Source organism: Artemia franciscana, chromosome 7, assembly GCF_032884065.1.
Source record: "Artemia franciscana chromosome 7, ASM3288406v1, whole genome shotgun sequence".
In the NCBI taxonomy this organism is placed as follows: domain Eukaryota; kingdom Metazoa; phylum Arthropoda; class Branchiopoda; order Anostraca; family Artemiidae; genus Artemia; species Artemia franciscana.
Genome location: NC_088869.1, coordinates 48,638,265 through 48,663,980, shown reverse-complemented (window position 1 = coordinate 48,663,980; position 25,716 = coordinate 48,638,265). Strand labels below are relative to the sequence as shown.

Here is a 25,716-nt window from a genome sequence, read left to right as displayed (position 1 = left end):
CTCCCAATTTTCTAGGACATTCGGTTTGGCACGATTAACCCGGGAAAAGAATAAAAACAAATACACATGCACCTACGATGTTTCTTAAAAAAAAAAAAAACACATTTTGTAAATTGGAGCATGAAACTTCTACGGTATGGTTTTCTGATAGGATGAATCTAATACTGCCATTTTCACTTAGATCGTTTGTTTTTTTGGGCGTGTTTCCCTTTTTCCTGAAAACCTGGCAAATTTTCTCAGATTCGTAGCTTTTGATGGATAATAATAAACTAAGTAAATGTTAAATATTTATAATCAGGATAAAAAGCCAATTTTGCGGATGTGTCAACTGTCATCTAAACTCTGCTTTTGGTTTTGGTGAATATTGTCACGAGTTGCTCCTTACTTACAGTTCATTATCACGAACTATTTGATACGATTCTATTGTTCAACAGTTTTGTTGAATTGGGGTATCGAAAGAAAGAGGGACAATTTGACAACTGAATAGTAAGAAAATATAAGAGATCTCAGTTCGATGGGGAGAATTGTCCTGTTATGAAAGGGTTATATTTTACATGGATATTATAAAATAAAAAAATAGTATCTGTGCACGCAGGGTGAGTTTTGAGTATGGGCCCATAGAAATATAAAGATCTTGACAAAATCCCACTTTAAAGGCTTTTGAGATCTTGGAAATCTGTTTATCTAAGGTAGATAAATGAAGCTTCCAGGACTGAAATCGGAGCCTAAAATATCCTCTTTGAAGCTGTTTTTAAGTTCCTATCTCTACTCGTTCTGTAGCATATTCTGAGGCTTAGGAAATTACATAAAGACATTATACGACTGTTATAATATTGCAAAGCAATAAATCTTTCCGTAATTGTGGGTTGAGTGTGATTTCCTTTTACTCTGAGTTTTGGACATAATGGATTAAGATTCAATACATAATAATGCATAATAATTAAAAAGAAGATTAGAATATTGGAAGTTAAAGTGATGATAATGATGAGGTATGGTTCTGAAGGGTGCTCCGAAAAACGGAGGATGATTTGTTAGATGCTATTCAGATATATTGCCAATGGATTGTTTTGGGCATCCGACTGACTGACTGTATTTCAAACAGTAAGCTGTAAAAACAGTGTGAGTCAATTCCACTTTCTAGGGCTATAATTAGAGAAAGGTTGAAATGGCTAAGATACGTTCTCCGGATGAAGGATGAAAGATTGCCCAAGTTCGTCCTTGTCGGGCAATCATCTTGTGCCCGACAAAATATATTTCCTGGCCCCCACCCATCACTGTTATTCTAGTGTCTGTTCCCCCCCCCTATAAAATTTTCTGCGGGCGCCCTTGCTTTCTTTGACAATATTTTGAAGGGGCCTATAGTTTTTCCAGAGGGATAATTTGTCATTGATATATTTTACTTCAGCTTTGATAGCGATGGCTGCTTGGTAACTGAATATCTGGGATTTTCACCCCTCCCACATTGAAATTTCAATTATAGCATTCATTCTGCTTTAATTCATATTTGATTGAATTTTATTCACAACCTATGGACTTATTTAGTTATTTATCTACAATAGTGTGATTTTGAAAAATGGCGTTTTTTTCTGGAAGCCCTCTTCCGTTCGAAGGCTATATGTTGTGTTGACTGGAATAGAGTAGTTCTATTTTTCATTTTTTTTTTCTTAAGTACCAGCTCTTTCAAAATGTCTCCTTTATATAACATTACTTAATTCCTTTTATTTCAGGGGTTAGATGTTCCTGTTTATATTTGGTATGACGGGTATCCCACTCATTCAGCATCTGGATTCATGAATAGAGTGAGTCATCTAGATCAAAATTCTGGGTATGGATGGGCTAGCCTCAATATTACTAATATAAAAGAAAGCGACCAAGGCTGGTATGAATGTAAAGTAGTGTTACTGAATAGACCACCGAAGAGTAGGCAATCAAATGGAACGTGGTTTTATCTGGATGTTCATGGTAAGTTTAATTCCTTTCTTCTTCTTCGTTTTAATCAAGAACATTCTTTTTAAAAAAGGATAATTGTGTAGAAAAAACGAATAGGTCAACTTACAACAAATTTCGAATTATTACTTCTTGATGAAAGAAAAAAAGGACTGCTAAGTCACAGAAAAAAAACGAGAAAAAAAGCACGCAAACAAAGTCAAAAAAGAAGTTTTAACAATAATATTGAGCTTCCAGTTCTTCGTGAGACAAGTCAATCTTCTGAGAACTAATAGCCCGATATTAGAAAAAAAAATCGCTAATCATCAAAATCAAAAGGATAATATTAAAATAAATTGAAAATTTTCTATAAATGCCAAAGATTTAAAGATAGACTATAAAAAGAGAAGAATGAACACATAATTATTTACAAAGGAGAAGATGGAATATCTCTTGTTATGGTTTGGCTAAGTACGGAAGATTTTAGTACAGTTTTGTTCCGTGAATTTCAGTGACACCAATTCATGAAATTGTTAAGGGAGGGGGTTGAGAAGGGGGAAATTTCGCTTTTTTTCAATCACAATGCTAAAAAGGGTGTTTTTCAACGAAAATACTAAAAAAAAGTATTTTCGGAAATCTAGAGAAGGGGAGAAAATAGGGGTGAATGAACCACCTCCAGGAACTGGTGCCGCTGATGTCTTTGGGAGGATGGGTTTTGTCGGAATTATAAAATCTTAGAAATAGAATTTCAACCATGACGTAAGTCATCGCCTCACGGCGAAAGCGTAAAGTGTGTAATCCCTAGTTATGCCTTTTTGCCGAGTTTAAATATTAAGTTTTTCAGTAGGCGAGTTTTAAGTTAACCCGATTTTAAGGCCCTATTTTGTGGAACTTCAATTTTATCACTATGTTCTTATGTGAGGCTATGGTATTAGAGCTTTTAGGCAAAGGTTTTGTACCTTGTGGATGTATTTTTCCCTGGAAAGTATTATATTTCCTCTAGACCTTCAACAGTATGTACCATTGCAGCGTTTTTTATTTCTTGCCATTTCTTTCTATTTGTCCATAAAAATATGTATCACATTCTCCAAGTGGAGGCAGCTTTCCTCTTGCAATCTATCAAAACATTTCTTTGGAGAACTGTTTAACTAAAGTGAAAAACATTGGCCTCCCTGCTGAGATCTGGAGTCTACTTTTGTTCTCATTTTATGGGGGGGGGGGTGTCAGTTTTTCATATTGCTGGGTGTTGCATTTTCATAAAATAAATGTGGGAAACACTACTTGGAAATCTCTTTATATGTTATGTTCACTTATGCAGAATTTCGAACTCCTAAAGAATAGGTATAAATACATAATTTTCCATAAACAATACAAGAAAACAATATAAGATTAAAAAGGGATAAGAATAATAATAGCGAAAGAAATAAAATATATTTTGGGCTGGTGTTTTCTGTCAGTCCATTCAATCAAAGAAAAAGACGAAGAAAAAATTAAACCAGCGAACACAAAAACAACAAGGAAAACAAGGGAAAAGTATTCGAACTGAGAAGTGATGATTGAAAATTCATGAATAAAAAACAAAGACTAGAGCTGTGAAAAAAGCTAAGCCTGGAAACCAAATTATCATACGATATATTGCTGAATTCTGCAGATGAATCCCTTTGAGTCACCTTTAAAAACAAACGGCCGCTAGGTTGAGTGAATAAAAACTTTTGTGATTGTGATTTAATTTTTTGAAAGGCTGCGTCAACAGGCTTTTTATTCAAAATCTAAGATTTAAATCCATATTTTTAGACATATATACCTTTATTAATTTTCTACACATGCCATAACTGGCCATAATGGCTTGAAAAAGTACTGAAATACTGAGGCTCTTTATCAGTATTAAATGCAGGACAAAGATTAATGAGTAAGGACTCATGGAGGACTCAAGGATAAGAGGTATATTCGCTATCAGTGATGGATTTAGTGGCCTGAAGCCAATTACAGAGTAGATAAGCTGGATAGGGTATATCCTCTGTGTGGACCAGAGCAAAATCTTTAAGCACAGACAGTAGAAAAATTGTTTAACAATTTATTGGCTTCTTATTGCCAATATTTTGGAGAGTTCGTAGCTGTGCTAGTATTAGTATCCTGTTGTTTGTATTCAAATAAAATGCATATTGAAACGTCCTTGATAAATAATCTTCACTTTGGTCGATATTGTTTAATTTTTAATTTTACATTAAAGAAAAGAAACATTGCAGTGCAATTTTAAGTGGGATTAGTAGTAACCAGATAAAGCAGAATTTAGCCTTAATACTTGTTGCATTGATGACATTAATACTCTTCCAAGGTTCACAAACACTCATATTGACCAGCAGAATTTTGTTTTAAAGATTCATCGAAAAATATGATTGTACATGCAATTTGAATACGAATCATTTTTTAGTCCACACTCTCCTTCCATTTAAAGACAAAGCAAATAAACGCGAAAAGGGGAGTGAATAGTGTCTAATAAAGACAGTGAATCTATGGTACGAATATATACCAAATATTTCAAATTCACACCCTGGATTCACTTTCATAGAAAAAAGAACTATATTTTAAAAAACAATAAGAATTGTAAAAAATGAGAAAAGCAACCCTAACATTTACTCTAACAACTTTCTATGGCACTAGAAGTGCCGAAAAGTGGGATAGAACTGCCTTGAAGTGACAAGACCACACATTGACAACACGGTGAACGTTATACTTAGTTCGAAGTCGGCAGCACTGTAGTAATTAATTGTGGAAACTTTGACAATACTGCAATGTATAGCAACACAAAAATGATTCTGCTCATTCAACCTAGGGTCTGATGAAGCTACACTGCTTAAGCGGCTGCGCTAAAAACAGAAAGGAGCTGCTAGATGGCGTTTGTTGTTTTCTCTTTTAAAATTGATTTGACTTTCAAATTTTTATGAGTGTCCTCTCATAGGAGTGTCACGCAGGATCGTTGACCATCATATGGTGAGCAAGAAATCTATTGGTGGGTACCAATGTATGCCTTAGCCTTATAGGGGGCTTAAGAGGTGGTACCACTACCCTAAGTTAGGGTGATTTGTCTTCGTTTTGAGTTTAGTTTTGTCGTTCATTGACCTATTGGTCATAAGATTTCATTTCTTCATTCAATGGGTTGGTTTTATTAAAATTTTCTCTTTACTCTTCATATAAATACTTTCATTTTTAAAAAATGGGAAACTCAAAAGGGAAGAATTATACTAAATTTGCATTAAAAGGAATTAGTCCTGCATTAATAAATACCTGAAACTTATGTAGGGACACAACCCCGGAATTTAATGAATTTTATTCATAGATTTTTTGGCATTAATATATAACTTTTTTTTTAGATTTTGTGTATAAGAGTTTTGTCTAACGCCTTGTGGTGGTTATGTTCAACTATTTTCGGTAAATTTTATGAAAAACATCGGAATTTTCAAATATTTGGAACAAAGTTAATTGTAAAGACATTAGACCTTTCCCTCCAGGAAAAAAAATATCTAGCCCCTTTCCTCCCAGCATTTAGGATGAGCAGATCTATTGGAACAATAGATTCTTGTCCGTGATGAATATTTCTTTGCCATTTTAACCTGTTTCCAGGTTACAAGTATAACAATGAAAAGTAATTTCATTATCAACGCAATGAACGTAACTATTGTCTAATATTCTACTTCTTGCCAAAATATTCTCATTAAATTTGGCAAGGTACAATGGCTATGTTTTAACACCGGAAAGCATTCATCTGCAAAATCTACGGACACTTAGCTATTTATGGTTACAGTGCCAACATTTTTGGAGCTTATTCCTTACTATGTGTCTGATTTTATCATTTCATTTTTAAAAGTTGAAACTTTGTAGATTTTGCTGTTTTAATAGTAATAAAAAAAGGAAAAAAAGTGGGAATAATTACTCTCTGTGGGATAAGTTTTCTACCCATGTTCTAGTATATTGATGGTTGGAAAATTGAGCCTGGATTTGCCGAGGAACTCAATTTTTTTTCGAAGTAACTAGTTGCAGCTAAAATTTGCGATACGGATTTTTCTAGCACTTATCTATCAACTCAAATACTCCCGAGATATTTTATAAGACGTTACGTGTATGTACTTAGGAATTCATAGTAGGTAGTAAGAGTTTGGTGAGGGCAGAGGGAGGTTAAATTAGAAAAGGGGTCCACAATATTTATAGTATATTTAAAAAATACGAAATTATGAGTAAAATTGAAAATAAATCTTAGAATTGTGTTCTAGGGGAGGAGCCGGACATTCAAACTTTATACTTGGCGGAGACTGTAGAATAATGCTAATTTTTTTCAAAAAAGAAAAAGCCAAAAAGAAAAACACAGGCTTGAATAAAAAACTGAATAAAAACTTGAAAAACTTAAACAATGAAAATTGCTAAGATAAGATATCAATTATCTTAGCACATGCTAATATATTCATTCTCAAATGAAATGTATTATTTAAAATATTTTTGCAGCATACTTAATTGAAATTTTTAACTATTAAACTGCAATGCAATGTTAAACATAGTTTTGTTACCTATAAGAGGTGTCAATAAGGGCTGGGTGAGGGTAGGAGGCTGCATTACACTCAGCCCCCTAGATTTGTAAAAGTACCTGGTTTTGGTATAAATTAAAAAAAAAGAATTGAATCGAAACAATAATGGGGCTCCCCCTATTTTCAAAATACATTTGGCACCTCTCCCTCAAATGTTTTAGTATAGCTAACTATTGTTATAGCATACCCTTATGATTTTTTAAATGTTATAATATGGAAAAAATTAAGCTAGGCACAAAATCGTTGCTTACATATCAAGTTTCCTTCATAAATTTTGGAGACTCCAAAGTTTGGGAGGTTCGAATTTGAATAAAAATGTTTAAGTTTATTCAACAATACACCCCCCCCCTCATTTTAATGCTAAAATATTCCGTTGTAAGGCTCAAGTTGTATCTCTTATTCAACTTGTCAAATCTCAGAGGGATAAACCACTTCTTTTGTTCAGGTTAAACTGCTTACCACTTGGAAAATCAAATTTGCGTTTCGTTCTGAAAGATTCAGTCATCTAGAATTTCTTCAATATGAGAAATCTTCTTTCATTGGAAGTAAAGCTTTCTTAGAAAGATAGAAAGTTGGAATAAAAGTAGAAAGATTGGGAACAAAATATTGCCGCTGTTATAAGAAAGTGAAACAACCACAGATGATAGTTTAGTTTCATTGTTGTATAAACTCTTTTTCCGTTTTGAAATAGGTTCAGTTTTAGTACTAGCCTTCCAGCTTTGACAATTAAAATCCCAGCCCCCTATAAATGGAGCCAACTTTTCTAAAACCCCTCAAAGAACGCCTGTGGAATAATAGTGGAAAGGCTGAAGCCCCTTCCCATGTTTGAACTTCATATTTCCTTGTGTTCAAATATTTGACAAAATTCCTATTACAATAGCAGTGTCTAGCCCACAGTATCTTAGAAACGTATGGCTCTGCAGAAGGTCCCAAGAGGTTCCACGAGAAAGAGTGAGACAAATTAGTATATTATTTACTACATAAACCAGGATGGAAAACTATGACAAAAACACTTTATATCCGTACTGCGGTTTAGTTCCCCGGGATGAAAAGTTTATTTTAAGGGTTCTGGAGAAATAAAAAGGCGTATAAAGAGTAGTCTAGCCCCTCACGAGATATTTCTGTGTGTAGGACTTGCACTTTTATTGATATTTGTTTTACTTTTTTGTGGAAACGACTATCGGTAATTTATTACTGAAGTTCTTCGTTGATATTAGAATAAAAATGAACTTAATCATAACAAGTAAAGACTACAGCTTCATTTTATGGCATTGAAATGATTTCATTTCGTGGCTATGAACAGCTGGCCGTTTGCCAAAGATTTCATAATTCATTCTTCAGCTAAGTCTTATATTCGAAAAATGTTGACACATATTTGGAATACACTAATTTTGACTTACTAATAAAAACACTAAAAATAACAAGAAAACAGGTCAAATTATTAAAGTACCTATAGCGCATTATATACTGCACTTGAGATCCGCGCTACTTTTAAAATACGAGAAATATATTACTCATGGGCGTTTTAAGTTTGATTTTAGGCCAGATTGCTCATTAGCTACCCTTTGCCTCCCATTCAGAGCAACAAATGTATTTTGTTCGGCGGAAAACCAGTGCATTCCAAAGGACCCTGTACTAAGCAGAGGACCACGTATTGTTACTTAAATTTTTAAGATGGTGGACAACAAAGAGTCAAACTTTTTAGCTTAAGAAGATAAAGCCAGAATTGCACCCTTTGCAATTTTGAGTATCCTAAGATAACAATAAAACATTCTCTTCAACGAATTTCTTCCTTAAAGCCCTTTCTGTTCCCACGCGCAGTTACGTAAACAGTAATAGAGCCATTTCTGGTATCATATTTGCATTATGTTGACTTTAAAAGAACATCTCAAGTTTCCACAATCGCCAAAATTCGAACTTACTTTTGGCATTGAAAGAATTCAAGAACTAAAAGATATTACAACAACATTTTTTATTTGAAGTGAAACAACAACAATATATTTTTGAAAATTTGAATATGGCCGAATGACATCACGTTTTCGTTCATGTACAACCTTTTAGCTTGAGAGTCCAATTGCTCAAACGATAGATTTTGCGCCATCTTCTTATCAGCATGAGTGTTTAAGTTTACACTGAAAAAAGTGAAATAGTTACAGTAAGAAAATATCTTATAAACCTTACTAATTTCTAGGTATCATCACTTTCGATTAACCTTGACAAGATTCCTGATAGAATCCCCAATAAACCGATTTTGATATCTGATAAAAAAAAAAATCTTGGTTGCCTGAGAGTGATGATGCCGCTTTGATATAGAGTTAAGCATGAATTTGAATTGGGCTTCATTGAACCGGTAATTAACTGCCAAGCTTTGGTCAAATTATTCTAGCTAAAAATAAACTAAAAAAATTGTGTTAGACTTTCTACGTTCGACAACCCAATTCGATCATTACTAAAATATTTTATATAATAATTTGCTATGTCAGTAAACTCCAGTTCTGTTATTGTGACTTGAGCCAATTCTGACCTGAACCCTGACCATTCTGACCCGAGCAAATAGACCTGAACCCATTCTCTGACAAGCAGGTCTTTGTTTGTCTCATTGCGCAACGTCATTTTGGGGGGGGGGCATGTATTCCTCTAGATCCCCACTAGATTTTGAAAATTACCTTTTTTGGTGTATTTTCATTGAAGAATGCCTTTTTGATATGCTCATTAAAAAACTTTGAAAAAAATGACAAATTTACCCCCATCTTACCTGAGTTTTGATTTATACGTTTTGAGCCCCTCCCCCTCGCACTTTCATGAAGCGACGCCACTTCTGAACTACTCTCTAACATGTGAGCTTTTGTTTGACTCATAATGTAATAATGTTTTGACGAATTTCTTGCTTAGTTTTAAAACCTGTGTCCGTCTCTTGGGTAACGATACTCTCAAGTTTACAGTCGAATCTGGTGTCAAGTAGGGATGCCTCCTATCGCCCACATTATTCAACTACGCGATAGACTGGATCGGAAACCACAGCCGACGGTTTCCGAAGCGTATTGGACTTAACATAAGCAGTTCCAAGACTAAAGCGATGGCCATCAGCCATTCTGCTCCACGTCAAATAATCGTGGACGACAAACCAATTGAAAACGTCGATGAATTCAAGTACCTCGAGTCTATTTTAACACCAGACGTTGGAGCTGGTAAAGACATTACTTCCCGGATATCAAGGACTTGGGGAGTCTTTACCAGTCTGAAAAAGAAGCTGTGGGCCAGACGTGAGATCTTGACAAAGACCAAAGTCAGAGTCTAAATGGCATCCGTGTGAACTCTGCTACTGTATGCCTGCGAGACATGACCGCTCAAGGCTGTAGAAGCAAGAAGTCTGGACGCGTTTGATAACCGCTGCCTTCAGTACATACTCTGAATCAGTAGACGGTCTAGAATTTCCAACGGTGAAGTAAGAATCCGCTGTGGCCAGGCTGAAGAACTATTCTCTATCATCAAAAAACATCGCCTCAATCTTCTTGGCCACACCCTGCGCCTCCCTAAAGATACGATATATTGGGGCGTCCTTATCCGCGAGACATTACCATCCTGGAGACGACATCGGGGAGGACAGGTAAAAAATATTTGACAAAAATTCAAAGTGAATCGTGAGCCATAGGGAGGCTTCAATAGGCATGGTAGGAGATATGACAGAAACTTTGGACAGAAACGGGCAGAAGATCGCTGAGGAACCTGCAGCCGACAGACTGATTTGATCGTCAAATATGATTCCAAAGTCCATTGCTCCCCGTCAGGACAGTTCTTCGTCTGGTTCCCGCCGGAAGTAAGTAAGTAAGTAAGTAAGTGGTTTTAAGTAGCTTTACCCTTTTTATCTCTCAGGTACAAGATTCAGTTGGAACTTTCAGAAAAAGTTTTATGTGTGTGTGAGTGAAGGGGGCAGGCAGACCTTGGAATTTTGTGCGCAGGGCAAGGGGCTCAACACATACATTTTCTCCAATCTCTTTTAGTCAGGAACGCCCGCAAGAGCGGGGGGGGCAGTAGGGGGCCAAGGCCCCTCTGGAAATTGGGGACTATAAAATACTTTTGAGGAAACCAAAGGAAAAAGAGCAAAGCAGGGAAAACCATGGAAAAATTTGTGCTGGCCCATCGTTGGCTGCCTGCCAATAGGTTTTGGCGCTTAATAGGGACAATATGAGTTCTAATTTGGTGGAAAGACCCCTTTCCAGTTTTCCGCAAACATTTTTTTTATTGGTTGAAGTAAAAAAAAAACAAAAAACAACAACATCAAAATCTTCGTAGTAATGAATGGTAGTTAATTAGCTATCCTTATTGATAAAAAAAAGCATAAGACCTAAAATATTGATAACGTTAAATCAAAGAATCATCTTTTTATTCCGATATGTATTTGTTCTGAGTTTGAATTTCAACATTCCAAGTTATTAGTTCAGAAGAAAGTTCGTATAATTACAGAAAAAGAAGGAAAATCACTTAAAAAAGGCCAATCCCGATGTTTCAAAATTGAAAACATTTAATTTTAGTATTTTCTTTTTGTCTTAAAAGTAATTAATTAAAACCTTTAAATTAAAAGAAATATTTCTTGTTCTGCTTCTTTTCTTTTTTATGCACATCTCACTCATTTTTGCTGCACTTTCTCATAAATTTGTTTTTAGTGTCAAAATTTTTCTTTTTTTTAATTCATAAAAGAGAACCTGTGTGAATTTATAATATTAGGTTAATATTTGTACTGTCTTTGTTGCCTTCACTAAATGAAATTATTTTACTGTTCATATCTCTCCATTTTTCTTTTTCAACAGATTTTGTTGCTATATTTTAATAGTTTTATTTTGCAAACGAACTCTAAACTCGAAGCACAAGTAGCGGAAACGCTGCATGACTAGTTGCGTGTTAGGTTTTAATATTTGTTAAAATATTCCAGAGGTATAGTTTTTTTCCACTTATAAGAAATTATGGTTAAAAAAATGTCCACAGAGGAAAAATACTTATCATCCAAAATTTGAGTTCTTCTTATGCTTTCAACCCTGTTTTTTCTTTTTATTAAGTATCTTTCGCCTCTTTTTTGTACGAAGTATTAATAAGAATGCATAATTTAGTGGGAACAAATGGAACTTTGTTTTTTTTATTTTTTTTTTTCGGTTTTAAATTAAAAGAAATATTTCTTGTTCTACTTCTTTTCTTTTTTATGCACATCTCACTCATTTTTGCTGCACTTTCTCATAAATTTGTTTTTAGTGTCAAAATTCTTTTTTTAATTCATAAAAGAGAACCTGTGTGAATTTATAATATTAGGTTAATATTTGTACTGTCTTCGTTTCAAACAGTTCGTGGTAACGAACTGTAGTAAGGAGCGACCCGGCTCAATAGTAACCAAAACTCTAAAAAATGGAATTTTGATACCAATAGCTACATCAAAAAATTCGCATTTTATTGCTGATTTCAAATATATAACTTTCATCAAGATTAGTCTGACCTATCAAAAGTTACGAGCCTGAGAAAATTTGCCTCATTTCAGAAAATAGGGGAAAATACCCCCTAAAAGTCATACAATCTTAGTCATACGAAAATCACACCATCAGATTCAGCGTATCAGAGAACTTTATTGTAGAAGTTACAAGCTCCTATCTACAAAAATGTGGAATTTCGCATTTTTTGCCAGAAGACAAATCACGGATGCGTGTTTATTTGTTTTGTTTTTTTTCCCAGGGGTGATCGTATCGACCCAGTCGTCCTAGAATGTCGCGGGAGGGCTCATTCTAACGGAAAAGTTCTAGTGCCCTTTTTAAGTGACCAAAAAAATTGGAGGGTACCTAGGCCCCCTCCAACGCTCATTTTTTCCAAAAGTCACCGGGTCGAAATTCTGAGATAGCCATTTTATTCACCATAGTCAAAAAACCTAATAACTATGTCTTTGGGGACGACTTACTACCCCGCAGTCTTCCTGGGAGGGGTTGCAGGTTACAAACTTTGACCTGTGTTTACATATAGTAATGGTTACTGGGAAGTGTACGGACGTTTTCAGGGGGATTTTTTTTTGGTTTGGGAGGGAGAGTTGAGGTAGGGAGGGGGGGGGGGTTACGTAGGAGGATCTTTCCATGGAAAAACTTCTCATGGGGGAAGAGACTTTCAATGAAGGGGGCGCAGGATTTTCTTGCATTATTTAAAAAAACAAGGAAAAAATAAATATGAGAAGTTTTTTCTACTGAAAGTGAGGACCAGCATTAAAACTTAAAACGAGGAGAAATTATTGTGCATATGAGGGGTTTACCTCCTCGTAATACCTCGCTCTTTACGCGAAAGTATATTTAGTAATTTCAACTATTTATTCTACGTCCTTTGTGATTCAAGGGTCATTTTTAAGGAATCGGGACAGAATTTAAGCTTTAGTGTTAAGAGCGAGGTATCAAATAGGGGTGAACTCCCTCATATACGCAATAAAAATATACAAATATAGAAGTTCGTTACGTAAGTTAATTCGTAAATTATGTATATTTTTTACTAATGAAAATATTCGTAAAACAATTAAAAGTTCTAGTTGCCTTTTAAAGTAATCAAAAAATTAGAGGGCAGCTTGGCTTCCTCCCTCTCTCCTTTTTTCTCAAAATCTTCCGATTAAAACTATGAGAAAGCCATTTAGCCAAAAAGAAAATTAATATGCAAATTTCGTTTTAATTATTTATGTGCGGAGAGCCAAGATCAAAACATGCATGAAATAAAAAACGTCCAGAAATTAAATAAAAAAACAAGTTTTTTTAAATGAAAGTAAGGAGCGACATTAAAAGTTAAAACAAACAGAAATTACTCCGTATATGAAAGGGGCTTTTGTTCCTCAACGTTCCGCTCTTTACGCTAAAGTTTTTTCCTTTTTTTAAAAAGTAGAGCTAAGAGAAAGAGTCAAACTTTAGCGCACAGAGGGAGGCGTTGAGGAAGAAAAGCCCCTTTCATATACGGAGTAATTTCTGTTCGTTTTAAGTTTTAATGTCGCTCCTTACTTTCATTTAAAAAAACTTGTTTTTCTATTTGATTATTCATTATATAATTATTTATAATTATTTATGAAATTATTTTACTGTTCATATCTCTCCATTTTTCTTTTTCAACAGATTTTGTTGCTATATTTTAACAGTTTTATTTTGCAAACGAACTCTAAACTCGAAGAACAAGTAGGGGAAACGCTGAATGACTAGTTGCGTGTTAGGTTTTAATATTTGTTAAAATATTCCAGAGGTATAGTTTTTTTCCACTTATAAGAAATTATGGTTAAAAAAATGTCCACAGAAGAAAAATTCTTATCATCCAAAATGAGTTCTTCTTATGCTTTCAACCCTGTTTTTTCATTTTATTAAGTATCTTTCGCCTCTTTTTTGTACGAAGTATTAATAAGAATGCATAATTTAGTGGGAACAAATGGAACTTTGGTTTCTTTTTTCCAATCTTATATCCTTGGGCTGGGAAAATTCAAAAGCAATTTATGATTTAGAATGATGGGGACAAATGTGAATTTATGTTAGCAAACAACAGGAGCAATTTAAAGCGATATTTGAGAAGTAAATTTTTTTTTACACTGAATCTGGAATCAACTGTTCTAGTAATAAAAGAGTGGTATTAATAAGAAAGGGAGTATCAATCAACAAAGGAACAGTTTTATTGCAAAGATGATTAAATACAAAAAAAGCACAATAAGAAATAATAAAAATTAGACTGTAGCTAATAAATAGAAAAGATGAATAATTGAAAAATATATCAGCTATACCAATAGTATAATAAATAGTTAAGTTTGTAAACATGGCTGGAGCTGAAATCTAAATATTAATACCTTTCCAAAAATAAATACATTAAATTTATCTACATGGTCTGTAGTCTCTTGGTCTCATTGATGAGTTTTAGGACTCAATTTTTATCTTTTTCTGATGCTAAAGGATTTTCAGCAATGGATAAAATTATTAGTGCTTATTAAACTTTTAGTGTTGACCACCTCTGGTGTCTGTGCCATTTAACTTCCAAATTATATGTTTACAGGTTAAGTTGAATAGAGAGTATATACTGCCATCTAGAATCAATCCTTTCCAGGTATTGCAAAAATTGTTCAAACAATTTTGATAAATATCTACAAATTGAGGAAACAAAACCGTACGCTAGCATGATCGCTTCATAAATTAGCGGTACATGATAAAAATGTATTGTCATTCAAAAATAATAAGGTGATTAGCGTCTCAAACTCACTTATATATATATATATATATATATATATATATATATATATATATATATATATATATATATATATATATATATATATATATATATATATATATATATATATATATATATATATATATATATATATATATATATATATATATATATATATATATATATATATATATATATATATATATATATATATATATATATATATATATATATATATATATATATATATATATATATATATATATATATATATATATATATATATATATATATATATATATATATATATATATATATATATATATATATATATATATATATATATATATATATATATATATATATATATATATATATTATATATATATTTATATGTATCAGGCTGAGCTAGGTTTTATTTTCTTCTGCAGTGTTTCTTAGACAACGATCATATAAACAAGCAACAATTATAAATAAGTTTACGGTATGTTTTCAAGACTGACCGCAGTACCAAGCCGCCAGAGGCCAACACAGCTACGCATGATCTTCCTCCATCCCAATCTGTTCAAAGCCTCCATCTTTGCACCCTCCTAGGAAGTTCCCATTTCCTTTAAATCTTTCTTTATGACATCTTCACATAAGAGGACGACCTGCTTTCCGTTTAGCTCTTGAAGGTAGGCCAAGAAGGACAGTCTTCGGCAATCTGTCATCCTTCATCCGCAGAACGTGCCATTTCAACCTTTCTTTCATTATAGCCCTAGAAAGCGGGATTGAACCACGTTTTTCGTAAAGCCTACTGTTTGAAATACGGTCATTCAGCCGGGTACCCAGAAGAATCTGTAGGCAATTTCCGTCTTTACTATACCGTCTTTACCGCCATTTTTACTTTTTGTATCACCACCGTCTTTACTAGTAATACTACCAAGGTAAGTGAAGCTGCCCACCTGATCAATCTTTTCGTTACCCAACGTCACCTTTTCATCTTCACTTATTCCTTGCCTTAGTGACTTAGTCTTCTTAACATTAATTTTCAAACCTATCTAGCACCCTGGACTCGCTAAACCCCTAAAAGCTCATTCATTTTGCTCACATTTTCATCTAGGATGCTTAAATCATCAGCATAGTCTAAGTCCAGGAGAGTTTTTCCTCCTCATTTGACTGGTCTCCCATTGCCTTTCCTGTGCTCCTTAAGACAAAGTCCATCAAAATGATCCATATAAAGGGGGATAAAAAACAACTTTGCTTAACTTCTGATTTAATACAAAACCAGCTTCTAACCTCATTGCCTACCTTAAACGCAGCAGTGTTATTCTCGTACATAGCACTAATCACTTTAATGTATTTGTCTGGTATACCATACAAGGTTAAGCCCTTTGCTAAAGCTCCTCTATCAAGAGAATCAAAAGCTTGCTCATAATCTATAAAACTGAGGACCAAAGTTGTTTGACCTATATTGTTTGGTTGTTTCACAAAAGTTGGTGACCTATATAGATCGTTATCTTAGGCCAGAAAATCCCAGGTTGCCAATTTCCCCGGCCCCCCAAAAATATGGAGCTGTTTTTTTTTAGAAAATATTAATTTTCAATATAAATATGGAGCTGTTTTTGAGAAATATTATTTTTGTGAAAATATTTTGACATATGCATATATATAAATACATTTATTGCTTGTTTAAAGAGATGATATATATATATATATATATATATATATACATATATATATATATATATATATATATATATATATATATATATATATATATATATATATACGAAATCATATGGGTGTGCTTAAATTGATTAATGTGAATTGAAAATTAAGCCATACTGATAAAGCTAAAGTAAAAGGACGATTTTGGAGCGATGAGAATATACATAGGCTAAAAAAAACTCCCCAAAAATAAAACTAAAAAACCAACAAAGGGTATTGTGACATTTTGAAAACAAGCATAAAAGGATTGAAGGCTCGAGCGTATGAAGAAGTGTTGAAAAAGAAAGTGAATCAGGTTCTTTTTATAGCGAATACATAGTTATGCTGCTTTCCTTAATTGTCAGCTTTTACGTAATTTAAATCATGCTAAGAACTTGTACAGTGCACTTCAGTGGCCTTGTCAGTTGAGTATGTATATAACAAATTAAAAGTTTAGTAATACGTTTTCAATAAACTGGAAGGCAAGACCAATTACCACAACTGAAAGGTAACAACAAGACTGTTATTGAACCTCATTTGCAACATAGGAGCAAGAAATATAAAAAGATATATGACTTAGGATTATTTCACTGTTGGAATTAGGCCTCCAACTAACCAAACACGCTTTAATAGTACTTCTTTCCTTTGATGGATTTTGTAGACACTTAAGAATGTTATATTACATTCTTATAAAGCATTCCATTATTGGAGATGTTACTAAGTTTATGGTACTTTAAGAGAGGTAAAATTTGTTGATTTAAGTCTTGCTCTGTAAATCGCAACCAATATTTGAAATTCGTCGAACACATATTATATCACGTTCGGAATATTTCAAGGGTAATTGAAGAGAGTTTCATGGAAGTGTAGCGTTTTTAAGCTCTATTTTAGGCACTTTTAAGGTAATTTTTAAGGTCTATTTTACATAGGCTATTTTAAGATGAAAATGGCTAATGAACTTTTTAGGAGGTTTTGAATTCTTAGAGTCATGGAAATGTGAGTAGGACTAATTATTACTACACTAATACATAGTATTAAGTAAGAACATCATCCAGAAACTTATCTTAACTGACCCTTACTGATTAGAATGATTTATATTATTATTGATTAGGATATATGAACAGCTGAATACTTTAAAATACTCTATTGTTTAGACATTTGAATTTGAAGCTGTTAAGGTACTAGGCTAGGCTTAAACGCCTTTTAAAAAGACCTGTCGGATATAGGCTCAGTCAACGCACCGGATTGGGCATTTTGCTTAAGAGGACCTCACAGTTTAGGTGGGAAAAACGGAAATTTATTCTCTTTTAGGACATTACCAGGTGGTGAAAAACGGGTTGTGAAAACTATGGAAGTTGACCAAATTGAAATTTACCTCTATTGACAATTTGGATAACACTTACTGATTAATAAATTTTATAAGAATGCTTAACGCTTGAGGGATGCATATTCGCTGATTTTCTCAGGACTTCTTGGATATTGGCATGGCAGAAATCCGTTCTAGCTGTTATTATTATTATTATTATTATTATTATTATTATTATTATTATTATTATTATTATTATTATTATTATTATTATTATTATTATTAGTGTAGCTAGATTGTGTATTTATTATTCTATAAGTAACTAGTGTACCCTTCAAAACTGAAGACTTGAGAAGAAATAGAAGCAAGACTGCAATAAGTTATTCCTGGCATCCCGCAAGAGTTACTCGGAAATTTAGCTCATGCGATTCCCTAGAGGCTTGAGAAGCTGCAGGCGAATGCTGGTGCTTATATAGAATTTTAAATAATGCTTTTAGTTCCGCGTATTCTTTGATGCTTACTTTTTTTAAAATATTGATTCCTAATTATATTATAAAAGTTATGAGGCTTGCTCAATAACGCTGTACTATGTAGCTACAAGCATCAGTGCTCCCATCAACGACTATCAAATAGTCCTAGATTACAGGTTAAAAGAGAAGTTCATGATAAATTAAGTAAAAAGTAATTTTTTTCGAATTAAAGTAAATAGTAAAATTAAAGATAAAATAAAAGGAAATAATTCTGTATACTGGGGAGATTCAACCCATTTTATTCAGTCTCAGAAAGTTCTTTTTCAATTACCTAATTGGCATTATTCGATTAAACATTGGCTTGTCCAGCTCTAGACTGCACCTGCTTTTTGCTGAATCCCAGCTCGTTAGACTGTAATTCCAAAGTAAAAAATCCAATACCTGCTCTATTTCTTCATCTCCTCACTCTATGCCCACTGGCGACTGCTAGTTGCCGTGCTTTTTTGTTTTTTCGTAGTTGATTTTCAATTTAAAAAACTCGCTTTCTCTCGGATTACGCTGAGAAGAGTCTGGAGCCTACCCTTGTTTGCTCCCATTAAGATTGTGTTAGCGGTATAGTTAAGATTTGATCATTATATGTGATAGGTTTGGATTTAAAATCCCGTGCAACTTCGGAGTGCTTAATCAATTGCTAGAACAAAAAGTAAATGGGACAGGACAAGTCCTTGTTTGACACCGGACAGAATATAAACATACCTTGCAGTTTCTTCGGGGGTCTGAACGCAGAACTCAGTTATGATTTCAGTATTTCAGTCGTTTAAAATCGCTCTTGGTTTTCATTTGAAAAAAAAAATTAACTCTAAACTAAAAAATAAAATTTTAATTGATTTCTGTTCGTTTCTAATATCAAGTCAAAGTTTAACTGACAAATGAAGGTAAGTAACACCCCCCTCAACCCAGACTTTTCAAATTTAACTTTCGTATAACAATGCTTCGACAATATAATTTTTCTAAGTAAGAGGAAATTCAGCCCCCGCTTTAGCTTTTGATCGGTAAGACTAAACTTGATGAAACTGATATACTAGAAATCAGCATAAAAATGAAATTCTTTTGATGCATCTATTGGTATCAAAGATTCAAGTTTTTTAGAGTTTCAGATATTATTGAGCCGGGTCGCTTCTTACTTACAGTTCGTTGCCACGAACTGTTTGAAAGTAATTTATTAGCAATATGAAACGTATTCTAAATATAGCACGTACATAGATGAGAGGGGGGCTTTACTTTCTCACCCCAAAATGAGCCTTTATATCCAATTTGAAGCTGGATACATTTTTGAAGAACTTTCTTGGCAGATATTCCCCTTAAAGATATTAAAAAAAAGAAGTTATTTTAACCGAAAATAGGAGCAACATTAAAACTCAAAGCGAACATAAATTATTCCATATATGACGGGTTGCCTCATCCTCAGCTCTTTTCCCTTGCTGTTTACGCTAGAGCTGTTTTAAAATATTGCACTTTTAAAAAAACTTCCTAGTCTAATTAAATGGACCCTGTGTTTTAGTAGCCGTTCTTAAAAAAATGGGACAAACAGTCAATTTTTAGCGTAAAGAGCACGGTATTGAGGAGTGGACAACCCTTCACATACGGGATAATTTCTGTTCGTTTTTATTTCTAATGTTGCTCCTTACTTTTAGTTAAAAAATTTGTTTTTTTATTTAATTTTTTATCGTTTTTCAAATAATGCCGGCAAATCTCGCTCACCCTCCATGAAATATACCCCCCTCCTCATGGGAAGCTCTTCCGTGGAAATTTCATCCAACTTAAAGTGCACACCCCGGCAAGGTCCCTCCAGGCAGTTCCATCCTCGCTGAAAATCCCCCCGTAAAATTTCTTGCGGACGATTCAGCCTGAAAAATTCTCCATAGCATACTTTATTTTGAAAGACTTGAATTTTTCATCGGTTTCTTGATCGCCCCGGAAATGCCCCCTTCCGTGGAAATCTTTTCCCGGAAATAAAAACATGCGAAAAATAACCCCCGAAAGATCTCCAGTTGCAAAAACTGAGTTGTCAAAGAGAATTTAAGACAGTTAAAAAGAATTTCGTATAGGAATTCTGTCAATTCCCCCCAGTATAAAATATCTCCTGGAAAATTCACCCCCTGGTAATTTCCCTCCCCAAGGAAGCTTCTCTCCATGGAAATGCACCCCCACAGCAAAATTCCGCCCTGGAAAATGTCTGTACACTTACCAATAATAAATACTATACGTGAACAATGGACAAATTTTATAACTGACAGGCCTCTTCCCATGGACTGTGGGGGTCATTTTACCCCTAAAGACATAGTTATCTGATCTTTAAACTATACTGTACAAAAGGGCTATCTCAAAATTTTGATCCGATAACTTCGGGGAAAAATGGGCGTGGGAGGGGAACCAGTTACCCTCCAATCTTTTTGGTCACTTAAATAGGGAACTAGAAATTTTTAAAAACCCGTTCGAATGCACCCTCTCTCGATCTTCTAGGACCATCATTTTGATACGATCACCCCTGGGGAAAAAAAAAACAAATAAACTCGCATCCTTGATCTTTTTCGTGGCAGAAATAGCAAAATTCCATATTTTTGTATATATGAGCTTGAAACCTCTACAGTAGAGTTCTCTGATATGTTGAATCTCATGATGCGATTTTCGTTAAAATCACTTGATGTTTTGGGGTGTCTTCTTTTTCAAAAATTGGGCAAACTTTCTCAGGCTCGTAACTTTTGGTGGTTAACACTAAACTTGATGAATCTTGTATGTTTGGAATCAGCATAATAAGCTGATTCTTTTGATGTATCTGTTGATATCAAAACTTAGTTTTTCGAAGTTTCGGTTACTATTGAGCTGAGTCGCTGCTTACAGTTCGTTACCACGGACTATTTGAGAATTCAGTTTTCTATCAAGGGTGTCTATATAACGAGGCAAAAAGAGGTTTTTGTTTACTACCTAGAGTAAAACAATCAACAAGTTGTATTTTAGAGCCTTTATTCGTACTAAAATGCTTCTCCTTCACTTTGCATGACAACTGCATCTATCACCTTTCTAAGAAATCTCCCGTCTCTAGTTCTGATTTTGGCAATGAAAGGCATTGAAATGCTTCGATTGGAAATCGTGAAAAGTGTTTCCACAAATTTGGAAACATTGCTAAAAAGCCTTTTTAATGAACAGACAAGTTTACATTGGGTTTAATTATAATAAGGAAAAGAAAAAAATCACAGGAGGCATAAAAACAGACAGTATATTTGGGCTTGTGGTAATGACTCTTATCCACGTGATATAACCCCCCCCCCACCGAAATTTTTGTTCAACTTCGTAAATGCTGAACAAATATACATGTAGACAAATTTTTGATATGTTTTTTTTGTACCTCCCTCCCAAAAAATTCTGGATAAGGCTTGCATCCCCGGCTTATTTTCAACTTGTCATTGTTTAATCCTAGTATTTTCGGTAAAATTCTAATTAATTGACATCTTGCTATCTCAGAAAGGGTCTAGGTTAGGAAAATGAAACTTTCAGGGACGAATCTACTGACTAAAGTATGTCCCGAGAGGGTATTCTGAAGCAACTACCTCCACTCTTTCTCCCTCTAGAGGGCCCTGACCTTTGATGACCTTTAAAAATATGTGTGTTATAAAATTGGAACCTTGCAAAATAGATCTTCTGCTTCATTGAAGTACAACAAAATTGTTGTCAGCTTCATAACTTTGCTCAATTCCATTTTATAAGGTTTTAAAGAAATGCAAATAGATTTCCTAAATTTTGAAAAAAAAAACCATTGATATGGCTCAAAATTCTACTCAAATAACAGGAATTGCATTTTCAGAACTAAAGGCAGAGAAAAAGCAACTAGTAACTGAAAATTAAGCTAAAATGTTGTTTTGTCAAAATTTCAATAGGTACAGACCAGTCATGTCGGCAAATTTCAGGGCCCTCTAGAGGGAGAAGGAGTGGAAGTGGGTACTTTCCTTCCCCTGATACCTTCCCGGGACATACTTGAGCCTGTTGACCCATCCCTGAAAGTTTCATTTTCCTAACCTAAACCCTTTCCGAGATAGCAAGAAGTCAATTAACTGGAATTTTACCGTATTTTCTTTTAAAAATGATAATTAGCACTTATAAATAGTGAAAATGGACATTGAGGCTGTGATTTCTGAGTTAGCTTGAGGCATGGTTAACATAGGAGTTTTTTAATTTTTGATAGTGATTCGATATTGCCAAAAAGTAAATGTTTAAAGAGCTGTAAAAAAGGGGAGGGTGGTATAATATCCTCAAATTTGTGACCTTCAAATGAAAGACCTTCTTTCATGGGTGTATTGAAAAAAGAGAGTAAAGATCCACTTTTCTTGAGCTTCTCAACCTCCCCTGTAAAAAAATCCTTCGGTACACCTTTAACTTGCATAGGAATATTTGTTAAAATGTTTTAATGCTGCTGCAATTTTTCGTTTCTCTACATCTGACTTGCTCATCTTTTTTTTCAAATGAAGGACTTTTTTTTCAAAAAAAGGTCTTTTTTTTCAAATGAAAGACCTTCTTTCATGGGTGTATTGAAAAAAGAGAGTAAAGATCCACTTTTCTTGAGCTTCTCAACCTCCCCTGTAAAAAAATCCTTCGGTACACCTTTAACTTGCATAGGAATATTTGTTAAAATGTTTTAATGCTGCTGCAATTTTTCGTTTCTCTACATCTGACTTGCTCTTTTTTTTTTTTTTTTTTTTTTTTTTTTACCGGAATAGAATATAACTTATAAGTGACTTGGTACATATTTTTTTCTGTCAACGCTGCTCCTGCTTTTAAAACGGGTTATTCTAGATTCTAAGATTTAGGATCTAAATTTAAGATTATGCCGTGAATAATTTATTGTAAAATTCTTAATTCTGCATGTAATATTCCTCGAAATTTAAATATTCCTCGACATTTCGTTTTTACAATTTGTGCCAAGATTTCCCCTCCACAGGACAACAGATTACAGATTATTTATGATATGTGAGAGAATAAGAAATTGTTTTTAATATTTGCAGTGAAAACTTGTTTCTCAGTCAATAATATCAAACAGTTCGTGGTAACGAACAGTAGTAAGGAGTGACCCGGCTCAATAGTAACCGAAACTCTAAAAAATGGAATTTTGATACCAATAGTTACATCAAAAGAATTGAATTTTAATGCTGATTTTAAATATATAAATTTCATCAAGATCAGTTAAACTCATCCAAAGTTACGAGCCTGAGAAAATTTGCCTCATTTTCGAAAATAGAGGGAAACACCCCCTAAAGTCATACAATCTTAAGGAAAATCACACCATCAGATTTAGCGTATCAGAGAACCTTATTGTAAAAGATAGATTACGGATGCGTGTTTATTTTTTTGTTTTTTGTTGTTTTTTTTTCCAGGGGTGATCGTATCGACTGAGTGGTCCTAGAATGTCGCGAGAGGGCTCATTCTAACGGAAATTAAAAGTTCCAGTGCCCTTTTTAAGTGACCAAAAAAATTGGAGAGCACCTAGGCCCCCTCCCACGCTCATTTTTTCCCAAAAGTCACCGGATCAAAATTCTGATAGCCATTTTACTCACCATAGTCGAAAAACCTAATAACTATGTCTTTAGAGACGACTTACTCCCCAGCAGTCCCCGTGGGAGGGGCTGCAAGTTATTAACTTTGACCTGTGTTTACATATAGTAATTGTTACTGGGAAGTGTATAAACGTTTTCAGGGGGATTTTTTTGGTTTAGGGGGAGAATTGAGGGGGGGGGGGTTACGTAGGAGGATATTTCCATGGACAAACTTCTCATGGGGGAAGAGAATTTCAATGAAGGGGGCGCAGGATTTTCTAGCATTATTTGAAATAGCAATGAAAAAATAAATATGAAAATTTTTTTCTACTGAAAGTAAGGAGCAGCATTAAAACTTAAAACGAACAAAAATTATTACGCATATGAGGGGTTTACCTCCTCGTTATACCTCACTCTTTACGCTAAAGTATTTTTAGTAATTTCAAATATTTATTCTACGGCCTTTGTGATTCAGAGGTCATTCTTAAGGAATTGAGACAAAATTTAAGCTTTAGTGTAAAGAGCGAGGTATCGACGAGGGTCGATCCACCTCATATACGCAATAAAAACATACGAATATAGAAGTTCGTTACGTAAGTTAATTCGTAAGTTACGCATATTTTTTATCAATTAAAACTTTTGTAAAAAGTTATAAGTTCTAGTTGCTTTTTTAAGTAATCAAAAAATTGGAGGGCAAATAGGCTTCCTCCCTCGCTCCTTTTTTCTCAAAATCTTCCGATTTATTGCAATTAATTAATATGCAAATGTCGTTTTAATTATTTATGTGTGGAGAGCCAAGATCAAAACATGTATTAATTCAAAAACGTCCAGAAATTAAATAAAAAGCAAGTTTTTTTAAAATCAAAGTAAGGAGCAACATTAAAACTTAAAACGAACAGAAATTACTCCGTATATGAAAGGAGCTTTTCCTCCTCAACGCCCCGCTCTTTACACCAAACTTTCTTAATGTTTTATAAATAGAGCTAAGAGAAAGAGTCAAACTTTATCGTAAAGAGTGGGGCGTTGAGGAGGAAAATTCCCTTTCATATACGGAGTAATTTCTGTTCGTTTTAGGTTTTAATGTTGCTCCTTACTTTCATTTAAAAAAACTTGTTTTTTATATAATTATTAAATAAGAACCAAGCTTGTAGTAATTCAATAAAAAAAAATAGAAAGGAGCAACATTAAACTTGAAATCGAACCGAAACTATTTCGTATATGAGAGGGGCTGCCACTTCCTCAACCCTCGCTCTGTACGCGAAGTCTTAAAGTTCTTTAAAACACGTTTTATTAAAATTCAACGGCCCTTGAGTTTGAGCAGTCTTTCTTAAAAGTTGTGCTAAAAGTCAAATTTTAGTCGACCGGTTAGTCTATCAAACTTTATTCTGACCGATTTTCAAACAATCCCAGAAAGTACCCCCCTCCATCGTGTATGCTTCCTATGAAAAAAAACCTTGTGAACTTGCCCCCCCCCAAAGAAAATTCTGCAAGTGGACCCCCCCCCCCCGCATGAAATTCCTCCCAAAAAATGTCCTTATTTTTCCCGATAACAAATGCTATATGTAAACAAATGGCAAATTGCGTAATTTACAGCCCTTTCCCCAGGGACTAAAGGGGTCATGTAATCTCCAAAAGCATAGTTATTGGAATTTTTAAATATGGTGAATACAATGATTATCTCAGAACTGTGATTGGGTGTCTCTGGGAAAAGGGGGCGTGGGACAAGGGCTAGTTGCTAGTTGCCCTCTAATCTGTTTGGTCACTCAAAAACTACATTATAAATTTTGTTTTCCTTTCGAATTAGCCCTCTCTCGATCTGAAAGAATGATTGGTTCGAGGCGATCAACCCTGGAAAAAATTAAAATAAATAAACATACATCAGTGATATTTATTCTGGAAAAAAATCCGATTTTGTAGACAGGAGCTTGAAACTTCTTCAGTAATATTCTCCGATTAAAAATCAA

At 34.0% G+C, this 25,716-nt stretch overlaps 1 protein-coding gene and 1 long non-coding RNA gene across 14 annotated transcripts in view; one reads left to right on the top strand and one right to left on the bottom strand.

The window, feature by feature from the left end:
- Positions 1–25,716, top strand: part of LOC136029401 (protein turtle homolog B-like) — a 327,014-nt gene that overhangs the window by 128,863 nt on the left and 172,435 nt on the right. For all 13 annotated transcript variants that reach the window (XM_065707755.1, XM_065707762.1, XM_065707756.1 and 10 more), the window contains one exon: positions 1,728–1,962. In XM_065707755.1, coding sequence (XP_065563827.1) covers positions 1,728–1,962 — 235 coding nt within the window. The remainder of the gene's footprint in view (positions 1–1,727; positions 1,963–25,716) is intronic.
- LOC136029402 (uncharacterized) overlaps positions 8,461–25,716 on the bottom strand; it is a 69,521-nt gene continuing 52,265 nt past the window's right edge. The window contains exon 2 of the long non-coding RNA XR_010618024.1: positions 8,461–8,635. This is a non-coding gene — a long non-coding RNA (uncharacterized LOC136029402). The remainder of the gene's footprint in view (positions 8,636–25,716) is intronic.